Below are 26249 nucleotides of genomic sequence, written 5' to 3'. Positions count from 1 at the left end.
CTGTCTCTAACATCCACCCCTTCACCCACATTTTGTTCCTTTTTCCTTCTGCCAATCTATCTCTTATAATGCTTTAATCTCTGAATTCTACACATATATACTTTTTCTTACTATCATTCTGAAATGCATTGAATTCTTGGGGAAATATTGAATCAAGCAAAGACTCAACTGTAGATTTAAAAATGTATTGTGTGTAATTATTGATTTATCAGTTGGTTCCCAAAGTGAGAAATCAGCCATGACCTAAAACCTGTAATAATCAGCTAATGTTTTCTACCCCCTGCCAGGACCTGGAAGAGCAACTTGATGAAGAAGAAGGAGCTCGGCAGAAACTTCAGCTTGAGAAAGTAACAGCAGAAGCTAAAATTAAGAAAATGGAGGAGGATGTCTTGCTGCTGGAAGATCAGAATTCAAAGTTCGCCAAAGTGAGTTGCCATGTATGATTAGAGTTGCAAATTATTTTTTTTTGAAATATGTAGCAACTTTCAGCATTTCTATTGTCAAACTCAAAAATCAAAGATGATTGCTCAATTTATTAGCAACCATAAGTCTTTAAAAATTATTGCACAAATGTTCAGCCAGTTGAGTTGCATTAAATATGCCCCTTTTTTTGTGTAGGGCATCATTTTTGATGTCCCTTTTTTCTTTTTCAGTATTTATTACTCTCAATGTATAATCGATATAAAGGCTTAGTCCACTGAAATTATCACATCCTAACAGTCAATGAAATCCCTTTTTCAAAAGGGTTTTGTAAAAATTAGATACGGTTCAGATAATTAAAGTTCAATCTGCTTGATGGCTTTGAAGAACTTTAGCATAACTGACCAGGGTCGCTCATCGAAGGATACTTATTTAGTCCAGCTCATTTTGAATGATAGAAAACAAGATTAGTGGGAATGGAAGCACTGACTGTTAACAAAGTGCAATTCCAAATGCCTGACTGACTTGGAGAATTGGAAGGTCGTTGATGCTGCCCAGTCGAGGTGGGGCAGGGGGGGGATGTTGGGGATAGGGAAGAGAGGAAATGATTCTTACCCAATACCAGTGGAGGCCTGTTCCCACTTCTGCGCAAGCCTCATGTCTGTCAGTCTGAACTTGACCTACCTTCAGTACCAGCGGTGGCCACTCTTGTTTGTGCTTCCAGTATACAAAACTGCTGGTCTTGGATTGGCCTCCAACTCCAAGGTGAAATTCCCTCCTGGAGAGGGATGGAAGAAAGATATCTCTGGTTAACTTTTCAGTCACCAGACCTTTTTTTAATTAAACTGCAGACAAACTGAATAAGCAGGAATATCTTTTCTCTGGCCCTTGCACTAGAGTGTGTGTAATCTAACACTGGGGACTCTGAAATCATGTCATGCTAGTCCATTAAAGTGTGCACTTTAAAAGAACATTTATATTTTAAATTAATATACCAAGTAAATGTCACCGTCGTAAGGTCAGGAAAACCTATTCTAAGGACTTACTCTGAATATTTTTGAATATTTTGAAGTTTGGTCAAATACAAAATCTGCAAATTAGCTTTTCCTGTTGTCTATCATGACATGAAAACCAAAACTACATTCTCAACAACCAACAATTGAATCTTCCATTCCTTAATATTAATGGAAACTGAAACAAACTGACCAGTGAACAATGGAACCTCTCAAATATCTTACCTGAGGTTATTTATGACTTTAATTCTCCTCTGTGTGTCATAGATTGCACTGAGCTGTTCAGGTTAGTTACTGTAAACCTCTTGCACTGTTGTACGAAAGAAAACAAATTAAAGTTGTCAAATTTCAGCAAACAACAAAATGACATCTCCTGGTTTGTACTTTGTGACTGTTTAACATGGCAATCTCCTCCTAGTAACCTCGTCACAGCCTGTAACTGGTGTTTTCTCATTCCAGAAACATTGACAAAACAAATGTTAAAGACAATATTTCATATAGCTATCAAAATATATGAATAATATTGAACTCTATTACACTCCTGCTTCCCACAAATTTGTCATTAAAACTCACTTGATTCACTTTTTTTTTCCCCCCCTTTTAATTTGCTGTATGTACTTGGTCTGACTTGTGTGAATCCAGATTGACTCTTAACTGCCTTCTGAAACTGTCTAACAATCACTTTTTTTTCTCATTCAAAAGCCATTAGCTGGCCTTATTGTTGACACCTTCATTCCATTAACGCATTTATTTCCAAAAAAGCTGCTATAGGTGTTTTTTTTCTTAGTCCTCTTTTGGTGAGGCTTTAGATTTGAAGTAACTTGTGTAGTAATTTTATTTTGTAGAATTCATTACTAGCTTTATTCAAAATGTTTCCCAAAACAGGAGAAAAAGCTGCTTGAAGACCGGATTTCTGAGTTTACCTCTCAACTGGCAGAGGAGGAGGAAAAGGCAAAGAATTTGAGTAAAGTGAAGAACAAGCAGGAAATGATGATTACAGACTTAGAAGGTGAGGAGACCTTGGGCGGACGTGTGTGCCATCAAAAATTCAGTATTTCCATTTGAATTAGCTTTGGTCAATGTAGTCGTAATGCACTCTATTTAGCTTATCCTGGGATAAGCTTGATGCTGGGCCATAAAATTGTTTTTTAAACAATGATCAGAAATAGGAACTGAAAATGCAACTAAGTTGATCACTTGTAAAGGGACAAACATTAGAGTCTAATATTTGGTACTCATTTCACCATTTTCAGTTCCCAAAAATAGATGCCAGCAGTGATGATGCTGGATGGGGACTGGGGATGGGAAGAGAACTTTTATTTTACCTCCCATGCATGATTAATTCAATCATCCTATTTCAAGGACTTTAGTTCAAGAGTTCCTCAGGGTAGTGTTGACACCCAGTCATCTTGAACTTCTTCATTTAATGACCATTTTCCTCCTTCATAGTTTTATTTATTCACTTCTGCGGTGTAAGTGTTGCTGGCTGGGTCAGCATTTATTGTCCTTCCCTAGTTGCCCTTGAGAAGCAGGAGGTGAGCTGCTGCCTTGAACTGCTGGGGTCTACAGGTATACAGCAATGCCATCTGGGGAGGCATTCAGGATTTTGAGCTGAAAAATGTGTTGCTGAAAAAGCGCAGCAGGTCAGGCAGCATCCAAGCAGCAGGAGAATCGACATTTCAGGCATAAGCCCTTCAGAATTTTGACCCAACAAACTGGAAGATAGCAATGGTCATGGAAATAGAAGGTGCTGTTCAAGGAATCGTGGTGAATTTCTGTTATGCAACTTAGAGATGGTACTCACTGCTGCTGCTGAGTGTCGTTGGTGGAGGGAGTGGATGTTTTCTGGATGTGGCGCGAATGAAAAAGGCAGCTGTGTCAGACAGAGTATTGTTGTAGCTGTACTCATCCAAGCAAGAGGGATGTGACCGTCACGAGCAAAAAATGTTCAGAAACATTTGTGACTCTGATACTGAAGCAGCCTGTCCATGTGCAGCAATGCCTCAACAATATCTAGACATCAGCTGATCAATGGCAAGTAACATATTTATACTACAAGTGCTAGACACTGACCATCTCCACCAAATGAAATTTTGGCCATTGCACCATGGCATTCCTCACTGGCATTACCATCACTGAATCCCCCATTATTGATGTCCTGGGGGTTACCACTGAACAGAAACTGAAGTGTACTAGCCATATCAATGAAGAACAAGTCAGAAGCTAGGAATTCTGCAGTGAATAACTCCTTGCCTGGCTACCATCTACAAAGCAGAAATCAGGAGTTTGATGGAACATTCCCCACTTACCTGGGTGAATATAGCTCCAACAGCTTAAAAAGCTTGACACCATCCAGGAGAAAGCAATCCACTGAACTTATCCCTCGGATGCTGCCTGAACTGCTGTGCTCTTCCAGCACCACTAATCCAGAATCTGGTTTCCAGCATCTGCAGTCATTGTTTTTACCCAGTTAACTTAGCCCATCCACTCTCTCTTTTACTGATGCATATTAATGTGGTGAACCAACACAAGATACACTGCAGTAACTGAGCAATGCTTCTTTGACGACACTTTGCAAACCCACAACCACCTCCACCTAGAAGGACAAGGGCATTGATTCATCAGAACAGCATCACCTGCAAGTTACCCTGAGTCTCTTTCCCCATCCTAACAATGGAATTATATCATTGTTCCTTCGGTGTCACTGAACAAAATCCTGCAACTCCCTCCCAAACAAAACTCCATGTCCCTGCATCATGTCACTGCAGCAGTTTATGAAGGCAATTCACCATGACAACTTCTAGGACAATTGGGGGGGGGCAGTGAATGTTAGTCTAGTAGAGTAATGTCCCTGTGCCATGTGATGGATTTAAAAATTATGATCTTTTATTACTGTAAACTATTAGGATTGGACGTCTTTGATTCTTTAGTGACACTTCTTTCAGATTTTCTCCCTCCTATTCCCTTTGCCAACTATAATATGGCAATATATGACAATGTGGTTCCAAGGGCACACTCTACCTTTTGTGTTGTACAAGGGACTGCCCTTTCTGTTTGAATATTGGCAACTTATTGACAGTCATCATGACGAAATCAATCTGCACTTGTTCTGAAGCAAGTACCCTTTCAATAAGAGTTGTCAGCTAGTAATCAGAATTGTGCCACTTTTTTTTTCTGCTTTCTCCCCAATCATTTAAAGGCATTTGTGATTATGAAAGCTTAAATTGTATTTCCTAACTGGGTTTCACTTGTTTTGTCTTTTAGATGGCAAAAGATTTGATTTTAAAAAATAAAGTTCACATTCCAACAATGCATCTAAAATTCAGAGAGGACTCTGAAATGTAGTAAGAATATTTTTCTAGCCATTCATTTTAACTGTTTCATGCAGAGCGTTTGAAGAAGGAAGAGAAGACCCGGCAAGAGCTGGAGAAATCCAAGAGGAAATTAGATGGTGAAACTACAGATCTACAAGATCAAATTGCTGAGCTACAGCAACAGATAGAGGAGCTAAAGATTCAGCTCGCAAAGAAAGAGGAGGAACTACAGGCTGCTCTTGCCAGGTCTGAGGCTAAAACAAAAATCCACTGTCTACTGACAAACTTGTTCCAATGTTGGTGGAAAATAGATTTGTGACGACTTGGCATTCTAAGCTTTCAAGGTGTTTTCAACATTCAAATCGGTACTTTTCTAAATGGTGCAAACCTAGGGATAGTAGTTCCAGAGGAAATGTGTGTTGTGGCATGTTCACAAATCATTACCTCTGTGCTTCTGTTTTAATCAGACAAGCTTGTGGAATGCTGGCTTTTTTTTCTCCTGGCTGGAGAACTATAATGCAAGGAGGTAGAACTAATGCTGTAGCATTATTTGAATATACCTGCAGTATTGTGTGCTTCTGGGCCACCACTAAAGAATACTTAGGCCTTAAAAACAATATAGTGTGAATTTTTTAGAATAAAAGAGATACCAGTGTTAAAATGACATCTTAACTATTTGAATTTGTCAAATCATTGTGTGATGTCACCGGATGACCAGCTATTTCTGAAAATCCTAGGTAACATAGCTTAAAAGCTAGAGCCAGATCTTTCAGGAATGTAATTTTAAAAATACTTCTACACGCAAGTAGATGTTTGATACACTCCTTCCCCAAATGGTTAACACACAAGCCATTGCTAATGTTAGGTTTGTGTGGATGGCTGAGAGCTAAAGTCTAGTCAATGGTAGCTGGTAAGTTCTGTGGAGGTACGGGCCAAAGGAGCAAATTTGTCAGACTCTGCTCCCACATAGGAGTATTCTTATGTATCCATTGCAGTGATTTTTAAATGGTTTTTATTGCGAATCTCAGTCAAATCAATTGATATAGTTCATAGATTGAAAGTGACTTGTTGAGCTCTGAACCCAGTAGCTGGGTTTGGATTTTAGTTGTGGCTTTTTAGAATTGGAGAAGGGTGGTGGGGAGGAGCAAGAAAGGGAGTTGGTGGGAGGGAAAAACAAGCAAGAGGAAAAGTACAAAATGAACCATTTGGTCCTGCTGCATTGTCAATAAGATCATGGCTGATGTTTGTTTGTTTGTTTGATTTGTTGACTAATGAGAATCCCCTGCCACTCCCTTTAAAAACTAAGTGACCCCACTACTTCTATCTTATGCCAACATTAGTTCATTTCAAAAAGCTCAATTTTAAAAAAAACTTAAGCTAGTTGAGTGTAGCTAACTCAGGAATTGATAACCAGTGATTGGTGCAACATGTTTGTAAGGCCACAAAGGCTGGCATTTGAGAAGCTTTAGATATTTTTAATTACTTGGAGAGATGTCTATAGTCGATTCATATGTAGATATTCCTCTGGTTTAAATAATCAAACAGAAAAAGAGGCATCATGCTGTGACAAGGAATGTTGAGAGCCCCTTAGAAAGCAGATCCCAAACATTAATGTTTTGGTAGTTTATTTAGGTTTATTTTTCCTGAAATATGAATCTTTCTTCCAAATGCTGAGTATTTAAATAATATAAATCAATAATTTTGATATTTTCATTTCCATATTAAACTTTTCATGAATTGTGGAAGAATGTTCCACTTCATTTTATCGTATGGAACTTTTTTAAACTGTATGATTGTATGCTCCATGTTTGTCAAATCTCTATTGCAATATTTTCCATTCTGTTTGAAATGGTGGCTTGCAGATGGCAGTTGACTAAAAATATTTACTTGCATGAACTCTATGTAATGTGGCGAATGAACTTGCAAATTCTATGCTGTATTCTTTAATCTCTCTCTGTTTCAGAGGAGATGAAGAAAGTGCTCAGAAGAATAACGCTCTCAAGCTAATCCGGGAACTGCAGGTCCAGATTTCAGAGTTGCAGGAGGATCTGGAATCTGAGAAGGGTGCCAGAAATAAAGCTGACAAGCAGAAGAGAGACTTGAGTGAGGAGTTGGAGGCTTTGAAGACTGAACTGGAGGATACATTGGATACCACAGCAGCCCAACAAGAACTAAGGTGAAACCAGCTGTTCGACTAAAGATATGAATTAACTTGAAACTTTCTTGGTTGTACAAAATTTGATTTATACTAAGTTTATTTTGTTACATATTTTACTATTAAACAGGTTTAAATCTCACTTATGTACGCAATTTAGCAAGGTGCTGGTACATCCTCAGATTTGAGGTCAATAGAAATGTGCTTTGAAAATCATAATTTGTAAAGTGAATCAATACTTTTGGAAAAAGAGTCATTGAAGTAAATTAATTCATTTCAATTAATTAAGGAACAAACGTGAACAGGAGGTAGCTGAGCTAAAGAAGGCAATTGAAGAGGAGACCAAAGCCCATGAAGTTCAAATCCAGGACATCCGCCAGAGACACAGCACTGCCCTTGAGGAGGTCTCCGAACAGCTTGAACAAGCCAAGAGAGTCAGTAGTTCAAAGTTTGTGAGACGATTTGTAGCTCGGGTGCTCGTTGTTGTGGTTCTGGTCGCCGAGCTGGGAATTTGTGTTGCAGATGTTTCATCCCCTGTCTAGGTGACCTCCGTGCTTGGGAACCTCATGTGAAGCGCTTCTGTGATGTTTCCTCCGGCATTTATAGTGGTTTGAATCTGCCGCTTCCGGTTGTCAGTTCCAGCTGTCCATTGCAGTGGTCGGTATATTTATTCCAGGTTGATGTGCTTATTGATTGAATCTGTGGATGAGTGCCATGCCTCTAGGAATTCCCTGGCTGTTCTCCTTTTGGCTTGTCCTATAATAGTGTTGTCCCAGTCGAACTTACTCATGTTGCTTGTCATCTGCGTGTGTGGCTACTAAGGATAGCTGGCCGTGTTGTTTTGTGGCTAGTTGGTGTTCATGCATGCGGATAGTTAGCTGTCTTCCTGTTTGTCATGTGTAGTGTTTTTTGCAGTCCTTGCATGGGAATTTGTACACTACATTGGTTTTGCTCCTGAGCAAGGACTGCACAAAACACTATGTAGGACAAACAGGAAGACAGCTAACGACCTGCATCCATGAACACCAACTAGCCATGAAAAGACACGGCCAGCTATCCTTAGTAGCCACACATGCAGATGACAAGCAACATTAATTCGACTGGGACAACACTACTATTATAGGACAAGCCAAACAGAACAGCCAGGGAATTCTAGAGGCATGGCACTCATCCACAGATTCAATCAATAAGCACATCGACCTGGACCCAATATACCGACCACTGCAACGGACAGCTGGAACTGACAACCGGAAGCGGCAGAGACAAATCACTATAAATGCCGGAGGAAAGATCACAGAAGCGCTTCACAGGAGGCTCCCAAGCACTGAGGATGTCACCTAGACAGGGGACGAAATGTCTGCAACACAAATTCCCAGCTCGGCGAACAGAACCACAACATAGTCAGTAGTTTAAGATTTTCTTGAAAATTGTATTTTGAATTTTTATCATAACATTGAAAGCATCTATGCAAAAAAAAAAGTTGATGCAACTAAGCATTTGGTTTGGATTTAAATTGGCAGACATGGGAATTTGGGGGAATCAGTGATCAAATTTATAGAACGTTTTCAACAAGTGGTGGTTACCAAGAATTTCTTGAAAGAAAATGTCTTAATCTAAGAAAGTGATACAAAATGACTTTAGGTGTCCAGTATAACTTGTTGAACAAACCTTTTTTTTTAAACCCAGTCAGTCATGGAGATGTACAGCACGGAACGAGACCCTTCGGTCCAACTTGTCCATGCCGACCAGATAGCCCAACCTAATCTAGTCCCAACTGTCAGCACCCAGCCCAAAACCCTCCAAACCTTTTTCTTATTCATATGCCCATCCAGCTGCCTTTTTTATATGTTGTTGTAATCGTACCAGTCTCCACCAATTCTTCTGGCAGCTCATTCCATACACTTGCTACCCTCTGTGAAAACATTTGACCCTTCGGCCTCTTTTAATCCTTTCCCTAAACCTACGCCCTCTAGTTCTGGACTTCCCCGTCTGTGTGTGTCTCTCTCTGTGTGTGTGTGTGTCTCTCTCTCTCTCTGTCTGTGTGTGTGTGTGTCTCTCTCTCTCTGTCTGTGTGTGTGTGTGTCTCTCTCTCTCTGTCTGTGTGTGTGTGTCTCTCTCTCTGTCTGTGTGTGTGTGTGTCTCTCTCTCTCTCTCTGTCTGTGTGTGTGTGTGTCTCTCTCTCTCTGTCTGTGTGTGTGTGTCTCTCTCTGTCTGTGTGTGTGTGTGTCTCTCTCTGTCTGTGTGTGTGTGTGTCTCTCTCTGTCTGTGTGTGTGTGTGTCTCTCTCTCTCTGTCTGTGTGTGTGTGTGTCTCTCTCTCTCTGTCTGTGTGTGTGTGTCTCTCTCTCTCTGTCTGTGTGTGTGTGTGTGTCTCTCTCTCTCTCTCTCTGTCTGTGTGTGTGTGTGTGTCTCTCTCTCTCTGTCTGTGTGTGTGTGTGTGTCTCTCTCTCTCTGTCTGTGTGTGTGTGTGTGTCTCTCTCTCTCTCTCTCTGTCTGTGTGTGTGTGTGTCTCTCTCTCTCTGTCTGTGTGTGTGTGTGTCTCTCTCTCTCTGTCTGTGTGTGTGTGTCTGTCTCCAGGGAAATCAGCCTCTCCCTATAGCTCAAATCCTCCAACCCTGGCAACATCCTTTTAAATCTTTCCTGAACCCTTTTCAAGTTTCACAACATCTTTTCCGATAGGAAGGAGACCAGAAATGCACGCAATATTCCAACAGTGGCCTAAGCAATGTCCTGTACAGCCGCAACATGACACCTCTTTCTCCCCCCCCCCCCCCCACAACCCAACTCCTGTACTCAATAGTCTGACCAAGAAAGGAAAGCATACCAAACGCCACCTTCACTATCCTGCAACTCCACTTTTATGGAGCTATAAACCTGCACTCCAAGATCGCTTTGCTATTGTAATCTGAGCTAACCACCTTTGCTGTCCACTACGCACCTAATTTTTGGTGTCTTTTCAAACCTCCTAACTGTATGCTCACGTCCAAATCATTTGTATAAATGATGAAAAGTAGCAGACCCAGCACCAATCCCTGTGGCACTCCACTGGTTGCAGGCCTCCAGTCTGAAAAACAACACTCTACCACCCTCTACCTTCTACCTTTTTTTTGAGCCAGTTCTGTATCCAAATGGCTAGTTCTCCCTATATTCCATCAGATTTAACCTTGCTAGCCAGTCTCCTGTAGGGAATCTTGATCGATTTATGGACTTCAGTAAGGTGTTTTACAAGTCCACTGCTCTACCTTTATCAATCCTCTGTTACTACTTCTAAAAACTCAATCCAGTTTGAGACCTGATTTCCCACGGACAAAGCCAAGTTGACTATCCCTAATCAGTCCTTGCCTTTTCCAAATAAATGTCCCTCCGGATTCCCTCCAACTTACCCACCACCGGTGTCAGGCTCCCTGGCCTATAGTTCCCTGGCATGTCCTTACCACCTTTCTTAAACAGCCTGCAGAGTTTTGTTGTTTAACCTGTGCCATTAATAGTTCTGTAAACTGTTTTTAAACTTAACTACTGGCATGAATATACATTAACTATTGACTTTTTTTTTCTATTTCCTGTTTATAAACAGCACAAGGCCAATTTAGAAAAGAGCAAACAGAGCTTGGAAAATGATAACAAAGAGTTGGCCTGTGAAGTGAAGAGTTTGCAACATACAAAGGCTGAATCTGAACATAAAAGGAAGAAGCTTGAAGCTCACCTGCAGGAATTTCAGGTCAAATTTGCAGAAAGTGAAAAGGCAAAGTCTGAACTTGCTGATAAAACACACAAGCTTCAGGTAACAAAATGCTACATTTAAAGAAAAAATTGTTAAAGTTTGCACTCTGTGGTAAATGTGTTTTCTTTTGCTTTGGAACATGTTAAGTGCTTGTCACTTTAGACCTCTTATGTAACTTTGTGAAACATTTTAATGGGAAAATGCTGAACAAACTTTCTTGGTGATTTTAATTTTTATCAGCTCTTGTGAATAGTAATGCATCTAATGTTTTAGTTAAGTATTCTACATCAAACTGCAAAACAAACAACCACCAAAACTGGCAAAGTTGCAGATAGGAAGATTGTCGAAAGATCCAGCAGAGAAATGGTAAATGGTGTTTAGCCTAGATAAATGCAAGGTGATGCACTTTGGAAGATGAAATTCCGGTGCAAATGATAGAATAAATGGCAGAACACTTAAGAGCATTGACAAATAGGATTTGGACATAAAGGTCCACAAATCCCTGAAAGTGGCAACACAGGTGCACAAAGTGGTCAAGAAGGTGTGTGCAGCATGTTTGTTTGAGAGTTGGGGCATCACACATAAAAGTTGGCAAGTTTGCTACAGTTGTAGCATAACTTTAGGCCACCTTTGAAACCTTGTGCAGTTCTCATCACCACCGAGGATGCAGAGAAGGTTTACCAGGGTGTCATCTCGAAGATTTTTAATTATGAGGGGAGGTTGGATAAACTTAGATTGCTGTCACTGGAAAGGCTGAGGCTGGCTGGCGATCTGATAGATCTTCAAACTTGAGGAGCATAGCTAGGGTGGATAGTCAGAGGCTTTTACCCCAATGTGGAAAAGTCAAATACAAGATGGCATAGGTTAAAGGTGAGCAGGGGAATGTTTAGGGGAGAAGTGTGGGAAAATTTTATGCAGGGGTTGGTGTGCCTGGAATGCACTGCCAATTGGGGTAATGGAAGCAGGCACACTAGCAATGTTTTTTAAGGCATATCTTGATAGACCCATGAACGGGAGGTGAACAGAGGCATAGAACCCAAGAATAGGTGATAGGTAGCCAGCCTAAATAAGGACTAGGAATTGGCACAGGCTTGTGGGCCAAAGGGCCTGTTCCTCTGCTGTATTGTAAACTGTTTTGGTACTAGTGCAGTGGTATCTTTTATACTTAAATCATCAATCTGGAAATGATGAATGGGTGACCAATGGCAATTCATTAACAAGAAAGCAGTCATTACCAGTTACTTTAGTTATTTGAAATATGAATCCATCTTTAGATTATCCTGATTTTTTTTTAATTGCCATTTTGACAGTTCTAACTAATTACGGAAGAATTTTGTGAAATCTGCCCTCTTAAGAGGGTATAGAATTGTAGAAGCTACTTTTCTGATGAGGAAAACATTGAAAATAAAATTGGTGATAGGAAGCAGTACTAATGCACTGACATTCTTTGAAACGCAAGTGAGATTGGCATAGAATAGATTTTTGTCAAATAAGAACTTTGAAGATCCTAATACAGTCTGAAATTCACTGTCTCCATTCTTAGAATGAATTGGACAATGTCTGTGGGCTTCTTGAAGAAGCTGAGAAAAAAGCAATTAAGCTGACCAAAGATACTACCAGTTTGGAATCTTCACTCCAAGATACACAGGTATGTGAATTCACAATGAAGTACTTGAATAAAGCACAGTATTTGGGGGGTGGGTGGTAGAAATGGATCAGGATATTGGTATTATGTGAGGAAGGGGTGCTTGAGCTAAACAGTTCTTCCCTTTCTTTGGCTAAAGAGTAACTTGATCATATCCATTTGTCAAAGCTCAATTTCGGTAACTATTTCAGCTTAGATTCTGTAGAGAAAATCTTTTTTCAGGCTTTACCACTTGTCAGTTGCTGAGGTGCTTTCCTGTCAAAGTTGGTATTTGCAGCCTTGGGAAGATCTGCATGCTAAGTTTGAAAAGTTTTTTTTTATGGCTTTGAGATGTTAGCAAATGGTGTTCAAACTGTCGATATCTTGGCAATAAATCAGTAAACTATTCCACTTTCCTTACCACCGCTTGGAAGGGTTTGTTTTAGTCAGCAATGACTAACAGTATTTCACCTTTAATGTATTTTATTAATCCCAAAAATTCACTATTTGGTTTAGCAACATGAGGCCCAAATGTAATTATTTAAATGTAAATTTTGATAGGAATTACTTCAGGAGGAGACACGGCAGAAATTGAATCTCAGCAGTCGCATACGACAGCTGGAAGAAGAGAAGAACAATCTCCAAGAACAACAGGAAGAGGAGGAAGAAGCAAAGAAGAATCTTGAAAAGCAGCTAGCTGCTCTGCAAATGCAGGTTTGGCATTGGACTGCAGAGTTACAGCTCGAGTTGTAATTATGGGGCCCGAATCCATTTTATTGTGGATGACTAAATATCTATGATAGAATTAAATTCACCTTTCAAACTTGGAATTGGATTGACTTGAATCAATATGTTCCAATTACTTTAATCCTAATTACTTTTTAACCATAGAATTGCAATATTATTGAATGGTACTGACCAATCTTCTTCTCTTGCCATATTCGGTGACAAATTTGCACAGTAACACACCTGGTGTTCACCTGAGCAAATTTCGTTAAAAACCATTATTTCAAGAGTATAATATTAATATGATCTATGCTTAACATTCAGGTAAAGTAGCAAAAATGTTGTTCTGCCATTGTGAAATAGTTTTGAGATATCCTACTTTTTTTAACTTAAAATTTTATTCATTGGTGTTTTGATTTTGTAGTCAATTGTATAACCTATTTGTAATTTAGCTGGTTGATGCAAAGAAGAAAGTGGATGAGGATTTGGGGACCATCGATGGCCTGGAGGAGGCTAAAAGAAAACTTCAAAAGGATATGGAAGCCCTCAACCAGCGCTTTGAGGAGAAATCAGTGGCTTATGATAAAATGGAGAAGACTAAGAACCGCCTTCAACAGGAACTGGATGATCTGTTGGTAGATCTGGACCATCAACGGCAAATAGTTTCCAACCTTGAGAAGAAGCAGAAGAAATTTGATCAGGTATGTGTCTTTTCACTAGATTTACTGAAATGCTAGCAAATGTGTTGTTAAAAATTACACATTGCAGCAATTCAAGCTTTACGGTTTTGAAAAACTGCAGCAGAATTTGTTAATTATCTACTGGCACTGAAGGGAACTGTGTAGCCTAGCTTTTTGAATTTGTGCAAGTTTCTTCTTCATTCTTGAGATTGCTGGATTGAAAAGTGTAACAGCATAGTCCAGTTTGAAATATCATTCATGGAATTTTGAATTGAATTAATTAGTGTGGATATTTTGTAGAAGGACAGCTTTTGTAATTATGGGATTCGTGTACTATTGGAGGCCATTTAATAATATAAACTATTGTCTGTGGCAACCTATTCTTGGCTGTAAATTAACTTTACTCTTTCAGATGCTGGCTGAGGAAAAGAGCATTTCTGCCCGCTTTGCTGAGGAAAGGGACAGAGCTGAGGCTGAAGCCAGAGAAAAGGAGACAAAGACTCTATCATTAACTCGATCTCTAGATGAAGCTCTTGAAGCTAAAGAAGAATTGGAAAGACAAAACAAGCAACTCCGTGCTGAAATGGAGGACCTAATGAGCTCCAAAGATGATGTGGGCAAGAATGTAAGTTGACTGTATTTTTTAAAAAATATTTTATTTGGTATAACCTTTTTTATTTAATCTAGACCTGATTGTAATGGCTGAGATTTACATTTGTGCAGTAACCAGTGGTTGAGCCTTTATATTGTGGAATTTTATTTAGATGTAAATTTCTATTCCGTAGCAGTCCTCTTTGCAGAACTTGGCTATAACTTATGCAAATGACAAATCAATCACATTAAGGATTTTAAAAGCTTTAAAAGACTGGCATTAAACAATCTCTACGCAGTTATGTAGACCTAAGTAATTCAGGATGCAGTTTTTAAGAATGTTGATGAGCAATGACCTATTAGTACAAATTTATTGCAAACAAATGTCGGTTGTAAAGCTAATGAACCTAACGGAAACATCGAGCAAAACCTTCATCCGTTTGTGGAATCCGAGCTTCACTGGCTAGGCTGTCAGTTATTGTTCATCGCTAGGAGAAATTGAGGCCTGGAGACCAAAGTGTGGCCCTGGAAAAGCACAGCAGGTCAGGCAGCATCAGGGGAGCAAGGGAATGGCCATTTCAGGCTTAATCCAGGGAAGGGACTGAAATAAATAGGTGAGGTAGGTCATTGTGGAGTGGAGGTGGGAAGGAAGACTGACAGGTGGGCACTACCAAGTTGGAAGGCTGGATCTGGAATGAGGTGGGTGAGGAGAGATTTGGAATCCAATTTTAAGTTGATGCTGTGTGATTGAAGGGTCCTAAGGCAGAAGGTGTGTGGCATTCTTCCACCAGTTGGCAGGTGGCTTGGATTTGGCAGTGGAGGTGGCCCAAGCCTTGCATATCCTTGGCAGAGTGAGATAGGGAATTGAAATGGTCAACCCTCCCCCAGACAGTGGGCTTGTTGGATGCATGTGTCCCAGAGATGTTTCTTGACATGTTCTGCAGCCTGTCTCCCTGTAGAGAGCAAAAGACAGTGGATGAGGTATTTGAATATACAGGAAAATCTCTGCCAGATGTAAAAATATCCTATTGTCCACCTCTACTCCCTTGTGAAGGAGATGGTGAGTTACCCCTTGAACCACTGCAGTCCTTGGGGTATAGACACACCCATGCTGCTAAAGGGGATCTATCAAAATCCAGAATGTCCATTTAATTGGACACTGTCTAAATGGAGTCAGGGTTTTACTTTGTATTGAGATTACAGAACAGTTTACTGTTTGACCTTAGTCTGAGGTCTTTCCATAAAAATTGAATATTGTTTTAAAATGTTTGAATACCAAATGATACAGCAGCCATATCAGCAGCTGCCTTCTGCCTGTGAGCATTACAGCAATAGGTGTACTAATCCCCTCAATTTGTGGTATGCATGCCAAAACATGAATCTGTTTTCCAGAGTAAGCCCTGCCTGAAGTGGAGAACACAGGAGGGAACGTCATGGAAATATGAGCACTTCTTTATTATGAATATGTAAAATACAATCTGAAATCGTTAAAAATTTGAAACAGATGTAATGGGATTGCTTTGGTGTTGGTTGGGCAATAAGGTTTTCCATTTGTTTTCTATACTTGTTTCTCTCTATTTAATTGAGAAGGCTATTTAAGATATTCTGGTCCAGTTTTAAACTCATTGTGCTGATGCTAATTGAAAATTTAGTGTCAAGTCAAATTTTTCATCTTGCAAAGGGAGAAGTATACCCACCTCGAGACCAGAAGGTTCAAGTCCCATCTAACCTGATGGTGTCTAACATCTACCTGGTACAGGTAGATTAAATGTCTATACAATGTTGCTGCTCTGACAATTTAACAGCCGATTTGTAACTTCGGCGTATAGATACCTGCAGTGGAAAGTCGAGCGTTTCCCCTGTTTAGGGGAAAACTAAAGCTTCTTGGTAGGTCAACTTTGACTGTAGACAAGCAGGAAATTCATCATTCAGGAGCAGTTCCTGATTGCTGCTGTTTTGAATGATAGGTGCACGAACTGGAAAAATCTAAACGAGCCCTTGAGCAGCAAGTGGAAGAGATGAGGACTCAGCTTGAAGAACTGGAGGATGAGCTGCAGGCCACTGAAGATGCCAAGCTGCGTTTGGAGGTTAATATGCAGGCCATGAAGGCCCAGTTTGAGAGAGACCTGCAGGCCAGGGATGAGCAGAATGAAGAAAAGAAGAGAATGTTGGTTAAACAGGTAAATAGTTAATCCACTCGTGTACCACTTCCCTTACAGATAAAAGAGAATTGGTAGATGTACTGTATTTGAATTTTTAAAAAGTACTTATGATGCCATATGAAAGGCTTTTACAAAAGTATTCACAAAACAAATCTATAAGTAGATCTTTTCTTCTTTGGTAAGATGTAATGGTGTGCTACAGAATCTGTTCAAAGACTTTTTTTGTAATTTAGTTAAATGACTGGGATGGAGGGTCCAAAGAATTGCTAAATTGGCCAACACAAATTGGAACGTAAATTGCTGGAAATCTAAAATAACCACACAGCATACTGGAGAAACTCTGGTCTGGCAGTGACTGGAGTGAAACAGACTGAAGGGTGTTTGGAACATAGCTACTTTATTATACAGCTTGGAGGCAGAGGAGGAGCAAGAGGGTAGATTGACTGAATGTGAAAGACCAGGTAGTGGAGGAAGTCAAAAGGGCCACTTCTTTTCATTTTTGCACCTTTTCTAATTTACACGCGTTTTACATTTTAAGTCCAAAGTAAACAAGACACAAACTGATCCAACTTGTTCATGCTGAGCAGACATCCCAGCCTGACCTAGTCCCATTTACCAGTATTTGGCCCATATCCCCTTCAACCCTTCTTCCTTTCCTTCCTATTCATATACCCATCCAGATGCCTTTTTAAATGTTGTAATTATATCCATAAGGTCACTCCTCCACGTCTGATGCTCCAGGGAAGGAAGTCAGAGCCTATTCAGCCTCTCCTGTAAATAACTCTGTATAAATCTGACAACGCTGGGGGAGAGAATGTAAGAAAGATGGCCAACAGGCATAATGTATTCAGCTTTTGAAGTTATTGAATTCAACATTGAGACCTCGAGGCTGTGAAGTTTCTAAGCAGAAAGTAAGATGTTGTTCCTTGCATTGTGCTTTGTGGGAACATTTGTATCAAGCTCAAGACAGAGATTAGTATGGAAGCAAGGTAGTTTATTGAAATGCGAAGTAACCGGGAGGCCAGGGTCTTTCCTGCAAGCAAAGTTTTTCTGTAAAGTGGTCACCGAGGCTGTTTGATCTTGCTGATGTAAAGGAGACCATGTTGTGAGTGACAAATCAGTTTTGAAAGTAGTTCAGGTGAAATGTTGGATAACCTGGAAATGGCTTTGGGGCCTTTTGAGAATGAAGAAGGAAAGAGGTAAATGGGCAAGTGTTACTACTTCAACTACATGGCAAGATGCTTTAGGGGGAACGAGAAAGCGTTAGGACTCCTGAGGGGAGTGAACTAGGGTATCATGGAGGAAGAGTCTCGAATTCTGGGAGGATATTTTGTGGCATCCTGCTGGAGATGGCAAAAATGGAGTATTCTTTTCAAAAGGGGAGACTGGTGAAAAGTGAGGGCACATTGCTTTCCCACCTAACCCTCTGGGAGGGGGAGGGGGCAAGGACGGATGCACAAGATGGATCAGATATGGCTGGAGTTTTCCAAGAAACAGGGTTTGAAGTGTATAGGTGAAGAAACTATTGGTGTCTGCAGACAACCAATCATCAGAAACGGAAACTGAAGTCAAGGAACTGAGGGAGGAGTCAAGTGGACCAAGTAGAAGTGAGCAATGGATGGATTTATTTTAGGATTGACTGAGTTTGTCATAAACTGGTGCAATTGATAATGTCTGTTATGATCCTCTGATGTCAAAAAGCTATGAAGTAATTGTCATAATGTATGACATGAAATGTCTTAATTTATGTAGGTTCGTGAACTAGAAGCTGAGCTAGAAGATGAAAGGAAGCAGCGAGCACAGGCAGTTGCTGGGAGGAAGAAACTGGAGATGGATCTGAAAGATCTGGAGGCACAGATTGAAGCAGCTAACAAGAACCGGGATGAGGCAATCAAACAACTCCGCAGACTTCAGGTAACTCTGATTCGGAGAGCTTTCATTTACCTTGTGTCAATGGGAAAAGCTATATTTCTAACGAGAGTAAGCATTTTGTAATACTATCAATACGTGAGGCTGCAGTAATTCAAAAGGCAAATAGAATCACCTGTGGTATAATTGAATTGAAAGTAAGATGTTGTTCCTTGCATTGTGCTTTGTGGGAACATTTGTATCAAGCTCCAGACAAATTAGTATGGAAGCAACTGAATTGAGCACAGTAAGATCCCACAAGACGTTTTGACCTGATCTGCATTTTCTTATGTGGAATGCTTGAAGAATGTTATGCAGGAAACTTCCTGCCCGTCTCTCTACATAAAATACTGTGGGCTATCTTAATATTCACTGCTCTCAGCTCATAGGATCTGGTTGTTTAACGTTTCATCTGAGGTAGCACTTTCTCAAAAGCGCACGGAGCTATCTGTATTCATTACATGCCTGAGGTCTCTAATGAACTTCAGATTGCAGCTTTTGGCATTCTCACTCAATTGTACCCAAGTGGAATGGTACTCAGTCATTCTTTGAATTTCATAACTCAAAGTACAGAGATTTCTTTTCCCACAATGTCATTGTGAAATAAGAAAACCAGAAATGAGATCCAAGGCAAATTTGCACCAATAGCCCAGGGAGATGTTGGTAATTGTTGGTATATAATATCTTCAGCTATAATGGCTGGGTAACATTTGCAGTCTAAGAGTAATTCCTTTCCTTAAAACATTCTCAGGCGCAGATGAAAGATTACCAGCGTGAGCTGGAAGAGGCTCGTGTTTCCAGAGATGAAATCTTTGCTCAGTCAAAAGAAAATGAAAAGAAGCTGAAAGGTCTGGAGGCAGAAATTTTACAACTCCACGAGGTTTGTTGGTACAATCTATCATATGGTACATACAACCAACTTGTCAGTCGTTGCTGGCACCAGGGAATTGTTGATGCTAATGTCTGTCTAGTGTTTCCAGGACCACACCTAAGGATGTATATCTCTAACGTTCACCTAGTGCAGCTCAAGTTACAACCACCACATTGCGCATAGAAAGTTTCTCCATTTGAGAGAACCGTACAAATGGGCGAGCTCAGGGTTTGATGACGGTGGCACAGTGGTTAGCACTGCTGCCTCACAGCGCCGGAGATCCGGGTTCAATTCCCGCCTCAGGCGACTGACTGTGTGGAGTTTGCACGTTCTCCCCGTGTCTGTGTGGGTTTCCTCCGGGTGCTCCGGTTTCCTCCCACATTCCAAAGATGTGCAGGTCAGGTGAATTGACCATGCTAAATTGCCCGTAGTGTTAGGTAAGGGGTAGATCTAGATGTAGATGTAGGGGTATGGGTGGGTTACGCTTCGGCGGGGCGGTGTGGACTTGTTGGGCCGAAGGGCCTGTTTCCACACTGTAAGTAATCTAATCTAATCTAATCTTTAAAGATAAGCTGTAAATTTGCTTAAGTCGTCAGAAATCTTGAGGGGTAATGTACAAAATTTTGAAGAGGCCAGTAGTTTGGGGTAAGCCAGGTTTCTTCAGAGGGAGATGCAGAGAATAAGAACAAAAGTCTGCATGTGTAACAGATTATCTTACACCACTCTGGTCAAGTGAGCTTATTTTTGCCCAGCAGGTGTTTATAGAGCGGAATAGTGGTGATGATTTTTGTTCAGCACTGATGACTTATTTTGATGCTTTAATTGGCCAAAACTAAAATTAGACTAATTTATTCCATTTGTCAATTTGTCAGCACTTGAATATTCACTAATATTGACTTGATAATTTAGAAATGGAGATAAAGTTTGTCAATAACTAGGACTAGAAAGAATCATTAGCAAGACATATAAAATTGCAAAATCTTCATTAGATTGAGCTGGTGAAACTGGCTGTTAGCTTTCTGTGCAGCTAAGTGTGAGGCCAGTAATTTTTTAAGTGGTGGTAGTTAAGGTCTAGAGCTTTAGTGATGCCTTGCCAATAAATCACTAAAATGTAATATTTGGGTGCACAAAATTGGCTAATGTTCAGCCTTTCTAATATCAGAAAATGTAAAGAGGAGGTAGTTTTCAACAATGAGACAAAACCCAAGTTAGACAATATCAGGGTGCTGTATGGTTCTGGGCAATGTATCTTGGAAAAAAAGTGCTGTACGTTTGCACCATGAAACCCAGGGTTTCCATTGGGTTACAGGGAGAGATTGCATGAACTAGAATTGTATTCTGACTTGTACAATTTGGGGATTTTTGCTTGAGATTTTTAGGACTTTGAATTTTTCACTGCTGAGCCTGAGGAGTGGTATTTCTAGGACAAGGAGATGCAGTCATTAAAATCTGAGCCAGGCCATTTGGGAAAATAGTTGGACAATACTTCTACATGCAAAAGGATGGTTAAAAACATGGAGTTTGCTCCCGCGCAAAGCAGGAAATACTAATTTAATTTTAAATCTAAGTTCACTAATTTGTCTGTGAAGTAGAATGTGCAGAATATGGAGTCTGGATGGGTGTGGCCTTGATGGAGATTATCTATCAACCACTACATTGAATGTTGAAATAGTGTCAAGTGCCTACTCATTCCTATATTGCATAATTAAAAATAAACAATTTTAAGAAAATTATAACTTTTGAATACTACAGTTCATGTGCAGTGTATAATCTGGGTTGACCACAACATTGTATTCCTGTTAATAAGGAGATTCATGGTTATGTTTTAATGGGACTGTAGCATGGTCAACTCCCTGAAATAGCTTCATTTATTCAGAGTACTTTTCTGGTCAGTGTAATGACTGATTAGCACGGATTAGCTTCACTTGATACGAACTCTGTATTGCTTTGAAGGAACTGGCTGCGTCGGAGCGAGCACGTCGCCATGCAGAACAGGAACGTGATGAGCTGGCAGATGAAATTGCAAACAGCACATCTGGAAAGTAAGGAAGAATGGCATAGATCCAAAGCTGCAGAATTTATTACTGAGACATGTTTATTTAAAACTCTTATCAAATTGAGTCCCAAGTTTAAATCTAAATGAAATTCATGTTTTGCCAACAACAATACAGACTAGAGTTGATTTGTATCTTGTTTACAACTGGCTGAACTGTATAAACATCTTTTTAGAGCTGGGCATTAAGTCCTGAGTAGTAAAGGACTTTAGTATTTTTAATGTCCAAAGTGCAAGGTTATTGCTTGAAGGTTCTTCAGTTTTAAGTTGTTCTGGGTACTTGGCAAGTTGCTAACAGTGCCTTCGGTTAACTCGTACCCGCAATTTATTAATGGTCATGTTTCACTCCAAGGTCAGTCAGTCTTCCCCCAACTCTTTTTTTTTTTTTCTTTTTTTTTCTCTTGTGATGTATTTTCACTGCTACCACCACTACCAGTCTGAGTAGGCACACTCTTTTTTTTTTGGTGTTCCCTTTTGTAAGTCCTGGAAGGACTTTAAGTTTATTTGACTTGGCAGTATTTCAGTTTAGTTTGATTTGGTCAGACACCTTTCAGTCAAGGTCATGAAACTCTAATCACAGTATAAATCCTAAATACAGAAATCTATTGTACAAATCACATGCAAACATCTCTCTGGGGTGGGGAGAGTAAAGTGTTCTCCATACAACACTGTTCTGCCAAGATCTGTTGAATGAAGGCATATGCCAATGTATATGAAAATGACATCCCATTGCAGATAAACAGTTTCCTATCCTCCAGCTATATATCATTGTATCACTTTCTCCCGTTGAATATGGAAGCTAGGGGTTGTGAATTTTCATAATGGCACTAGCAATCAAGTCTAATGTCATGACAGTCATGTAAAAAGTAAGTTTAAAGCAGGCAGTTGAGAATCCCACCCTGCTGCATTGACAACAGAAGTGGGTAAAAGAAGCTTTCCACCTATTTATCTTGTGTGCATTTTGTACTCTGACTGCCCATTGGCTAATGTAAAGTTGCCTTAAGGAGAAATGTTTGTTCATTAAACCTGCTTGTCAGGGTTTAGTTGTGTCGCACACCTCTGTGAACCTTCATTCTTGTGATTTAGTTGTTTTTTACTTTATACTACAAGTGGTACATAGATGCAAGTTGGGCTTTAACTTCTCTGTACGAATGCTCCATTGTCATTTTGCTTTGGCAAACACCATTTGAAATGTGGAGAATGCAGAATCAGAGAGTACCTTGCTTTGAATCTTCTTTCTTTGAGTTTCATTTACATTTCGTAACAAGCACTTATTAATCCGAGCATGGGTTAAACTAGAGCAGATGAGCCCATGTATTGCTGCGAACGCTTTGGGCAGGTGAAGATTGTTATGTTAATTTAGGGCAGTGACATCGGTATAAAGTCAGTTATTTAACTTAAGCTGTCATATTTCTACAATTTGTATGATGCAGATAGAACATAAAATGCTGTACCAATTTTTTTTCTTTGAAAGAACTTTTTAACAACCTGGGTGATATTTTGCTGGCATGGAGTCAACCTAACTGCATAAATCACATCCATTCTCATTTTACTTTGTGCATACATGCTCATTTCATGCTGTCCATGTTTGTTTGGCTGGTGCTTTGTCTGTTAGTGTGTTCTGGTTATCTGCACATCACAGGTTTCTGCTGCCCTGTATATCATTTTAGATGCCTCAACCTCCAATATCAACTCAGTCTGATTTTATCTGGTTCCAGTGAATGGAACATCTGGCTGAACAGAAATCCTCCTTTTTTAAAGACTCTGTCTGATTCCTCAGGTCTGCTTTATTGGATGAGAAACGTCGCCTAGAAGCTCGTATTGCCCAATTAGAAGAAGAACTCGAAGAGGAACAGAGCAACATGGAGCTCCTTAATGATCGTTTCCGTAAAACTACAATGCAGGTTTGATTTTTCACTGTTCAAAGTTAATCCTACTGCGCTCGGCCTGATTTGAGAATTTTCCCACTGGACACTTTAGTAATATATAATCCATTTCAGTTTTGAGTATATTGCCTCTTTGGCGCACTCTTTGTATTTGTTTCTTTTGAGTCGTGACAAACCTGCATAATATTTACTAAGCTGATTGATAATGTATAAACCAATAAATAAACTCGGTATATGCCCAAAGTTGTTGCGTCAATGAAGTGGCTGCAGTTTCTCAACAGAAACCAGAGAGCTGCTTGTCAATTAATTCCCATCAGTAAAGTTTCTCATTTAGACTAGCTTAGTATTCCTGTAGAGAGACTGAAATACCTTATGTCACATCATCAACTTGTGCTGCTAATGAAGCTGGATACACTTGCATTAAAAGTGAAAATTTATTTAATTGTATAGCACAGAATTGCTGTACAGCCACCAAAGCACACTCTGCCTTGTCAGGAATTGCTTTGGTCTGTGTGTAGTTCTGGGACTTGGCTGATTTCTGCCGCTTTGAGCAGTATAAACCTCCAACTCTTACAAGAATTCACTTCTCCACCTGGGAAATAGGGATTATTTGAAAAATAAAACTAAAGCTGAGATCCAGCGCAAGGATTGTGATTGGCAAGGTCAGATTTTTGTCAATGAAGTGCTAACTTTATCAATGCCCTGCAGCGATATGAGGCTAATTTAATGTAGCTCCAGTATTCCTTTGAACTTAAGCTAGGAAAAGGCCAATGTACGAACTAACTAACTACAACTCCGACTCCATCCCATTGCAAACCCACTACCAAACTCCCATCCTCCTTTTCTCTGGGCTGGATTCTTATTCCAAATACTAAAAGGGAAAACCCAAGAGAACAAGACGCAGTCTATCTTTCATAAAATCTAGAATTTCACCTTTTACGACTAATCTTGTAAAATGGTTTTGGTCTGCCTGAAGTTGATTGGTATGTTGCAATTCTACTTGCTTTAACTGGGGGCAGGGTAAGCATTTCCAGAGTCTTTTCCTTGAGCAGTGATCAAGTGGAGTGTTTTGTGGAAGAACTAGGTTCATTGAATTGCATTTGCCTCCTCCTAACCCATTCTATTCTGTATTTAGTTAGCCTCTCATCTCCAGTAAACAGAGCAGCCATTTGCAAGGTCAGAGCTTCACTTTTTTTGGTGTGCGTGTGTGGGGTTTGATAACCAAGATATTGCACACCAAACTGTATGTAGATACCTTTCTGAGAAATTAAAGTTTTTTGGAAGTCCTTTACTGCAAGTATTGTGATTTGTTTCCTTATACTTTGGATCTTAATATCTGTATTTTATCATTAAATGATACAATAGTGCCTTGTTTGCCTAGCTGCCTTTAAAATTTATAGAAGAAACTTGATACATTCATTTCCATGAATGATGCATAGCACTAAGTCACTTCGCATTTTGCAATAGCAGATTTCATACTGTCCGCTATTTATGTAGTTCCACTGCCTGACCATATGTTTTCATTGATGTATTAAATCACTGACTAAGGAAATATCTACTAATTACATTGGGTCATAGGAAAAGCCAAAGTATTGGAGAAGCATTTAGCAAAGTCTGAGATTTCCAACTCTTTACCCATTTTTGTTCTGCTTCAACTTCCTTGCAAGGTTGAAACTCTGAACTCTGAGCTTGCTAGCGAACGCAGTGCTGGACAGAAGAGTGAAAATGCACGGCAACAACTTGAACGACAAAATAAAGAACTCAAAGCCAAGCTCCAAGAACTGGAGGGATCAGTCAAGTCAAAATTCAAGTCAACAATTTCTGCACTGGAGGCCAAGATAGCGCAGTTGGAGGAACAACTTGAACAGGAAGCCAAGTAAAATCATTGTGCATTGTATTTTGCGTGTGCATACACATGGCACTTTATGCTTGGTTCCTGCCAGTGTCATATTAATTTTCATTTTAATAACTAGGAATTTGGTCCAGAAAATCTTGTAACTGAGAACCAGTTCCCAGATACCTCCCCAGGGCTTGCTTCCATAATCTTGTATTTTGGATTGTAAATTGCATTCTTATTGCTTCAAATTTATTCTTGTGTTCTGATCTATTCACTAGGGTGGTCTCGTTAAATGTGCTGCAGTTTTGTGAAGGGAAATATTATGAAGTTTCCTTTATCCATGGGGAGGGTGGGCTAGAAAAATCTTTTCAACAATAATTGCTAATTAGATGTTTAAAATTTTAATCTAATCTTCAATTAAGATATTAATGTTCACGCATTTTGTGATAGCCGCTTATTGGAGCGCTAGCTTTCCCATATGTTAGCAGTGGCCATTGATAAAGAATGGTGAGAGGTTACAAAGTTTACAATAGGTATGTACAGCAGAACTGTGATGCCAAATGATTTTGTTATGCAGATCTTTTTTATCTTTGGTAGCTAACTGACACTTAATTGAAATGTTGCATTTAAACTAATTTCAAACAAAAGGGATTTAAAAGGATGATGCCAGGGTCAGAGGACTTAAGCTATAGGTAGAGGTTGGGGCTGTTTTTTTTTCTCTAGAGTGTCAGAGGCTGAGGGGTGACCTTATGGGAGGTTTAAAATAACATTGGATGATTCATCAATCAAATTTATTGTTGCTCTTTTCATTGGCCATTTCACAATACCGTTAATGTCATTGTCATCAGTGTGTTCTTCAGAAAATTGACTCATCTGAAGAATTTTTGAAAATGCCAAAATTCTTGACATTGTTGATTTCATTGGTATTGGTTTTAGGTTTTTTGAATACCTCAATTTTTTTAAAATCTAATTTGAATCTTATTGTAGAATTTATTTTTGTTTTAGTAAATACTTCCCCTTGAACATATCCAATTTACTGTTAGTAATTCTGGACATATGGTGGTATAGCAACTAATTCTGTCATTAATAATCTGTTCTGAAATCAGTTCAATATTCAAAGCTGAACAATATGCCACTGAGCTAGTACAGATTTGCTAATTTTGTTGAGTATCTTTTATGACTTTTATGAGCATTTATTTTATATGAAGGTCTGAACAGGTTAGGTACCACACTTGCTGGAATATGGTGTATGCAATTCTATGTGAACGTGTATCAATACTTAAGACATAT

General features: G+C 39.6%; 1 protein-coding gene across 4 annotated transcripts in view; it reads left to right on the top strand.

The window, feature by feature from the left end:
• Positions 1-26249, top strand: part of LOC140463907 (myosin-10) — a 154775-nt gene that overhangs the window by 119932 nt on the left and 8594 nt on the right. For all 4 annotated transcript variants that reach the window (XM_072558375.1, XM_072558373.1, XM_072558372.1 and 1 more), the window contains 16 exons: positions 288-425; positions 2319-2442; positions 4822-4993; positions 6711-6923; positions 7192-7336; positions 10475-10681; positions 12165-12269; positions 12807-12959; positions 13424-13672; positions 14064-14276; positions 16210-16422; positions 18157-18318; positions 19064-19192; positions 21137-21225; positions 23017-23140; positions 24790-24998. In XM_072558375.1, the coding sequence (XP_072414476.1) occupies positions 288-425; positions 2319-2442; positions 4822-4993; positions 6711-6923; positions 7192-7336; positions 10475-10681; positions 12165-12269; positions 12807-12959; positions 13424-13672; positions 14064-14276; positions 16210-16422; positions 18157-18318; positions 19064-19192; positions 21137-21225; positions 23017-23140; positions 24790-24998 (2645 nt within the window). The remainder of the gene's footprint in view (positions 1-287; positions 426-2318; positions 2443-4821; positions 4994-6710; positions 6924-7191; positions 7337-10474; positions 10682-12164; positions 12270-12806; positions 12960-13423; positions 13673-14063; positions 14277-16209; positions 16423-18156; positions 18319-19063; positions 19193-21136; positions 21226-23016; positions 23141-24789; positions 24999-26249) is intronic.

This window comes from Chiloscyllium punctatum, chromosome 39, assembly GCF_047496795.1.
Source record: "Chiloscyllium punctatum isolate Juve2018m chromosome 39, sChiPun1.3, whole genome shotgun sequence".
NCBI lineage: Eukaryota > Metazoa > Chordata > Chondrichthyes > Orectolobiformes > Hemiscylliidae > Chiloscyllium > Chiloscyllium punctatum.
The sequence above is the reverse complement of the archived record's forward strand: the minus strand, read 5'-3'. Positions and strand labels throughout refer to the sequence as shown.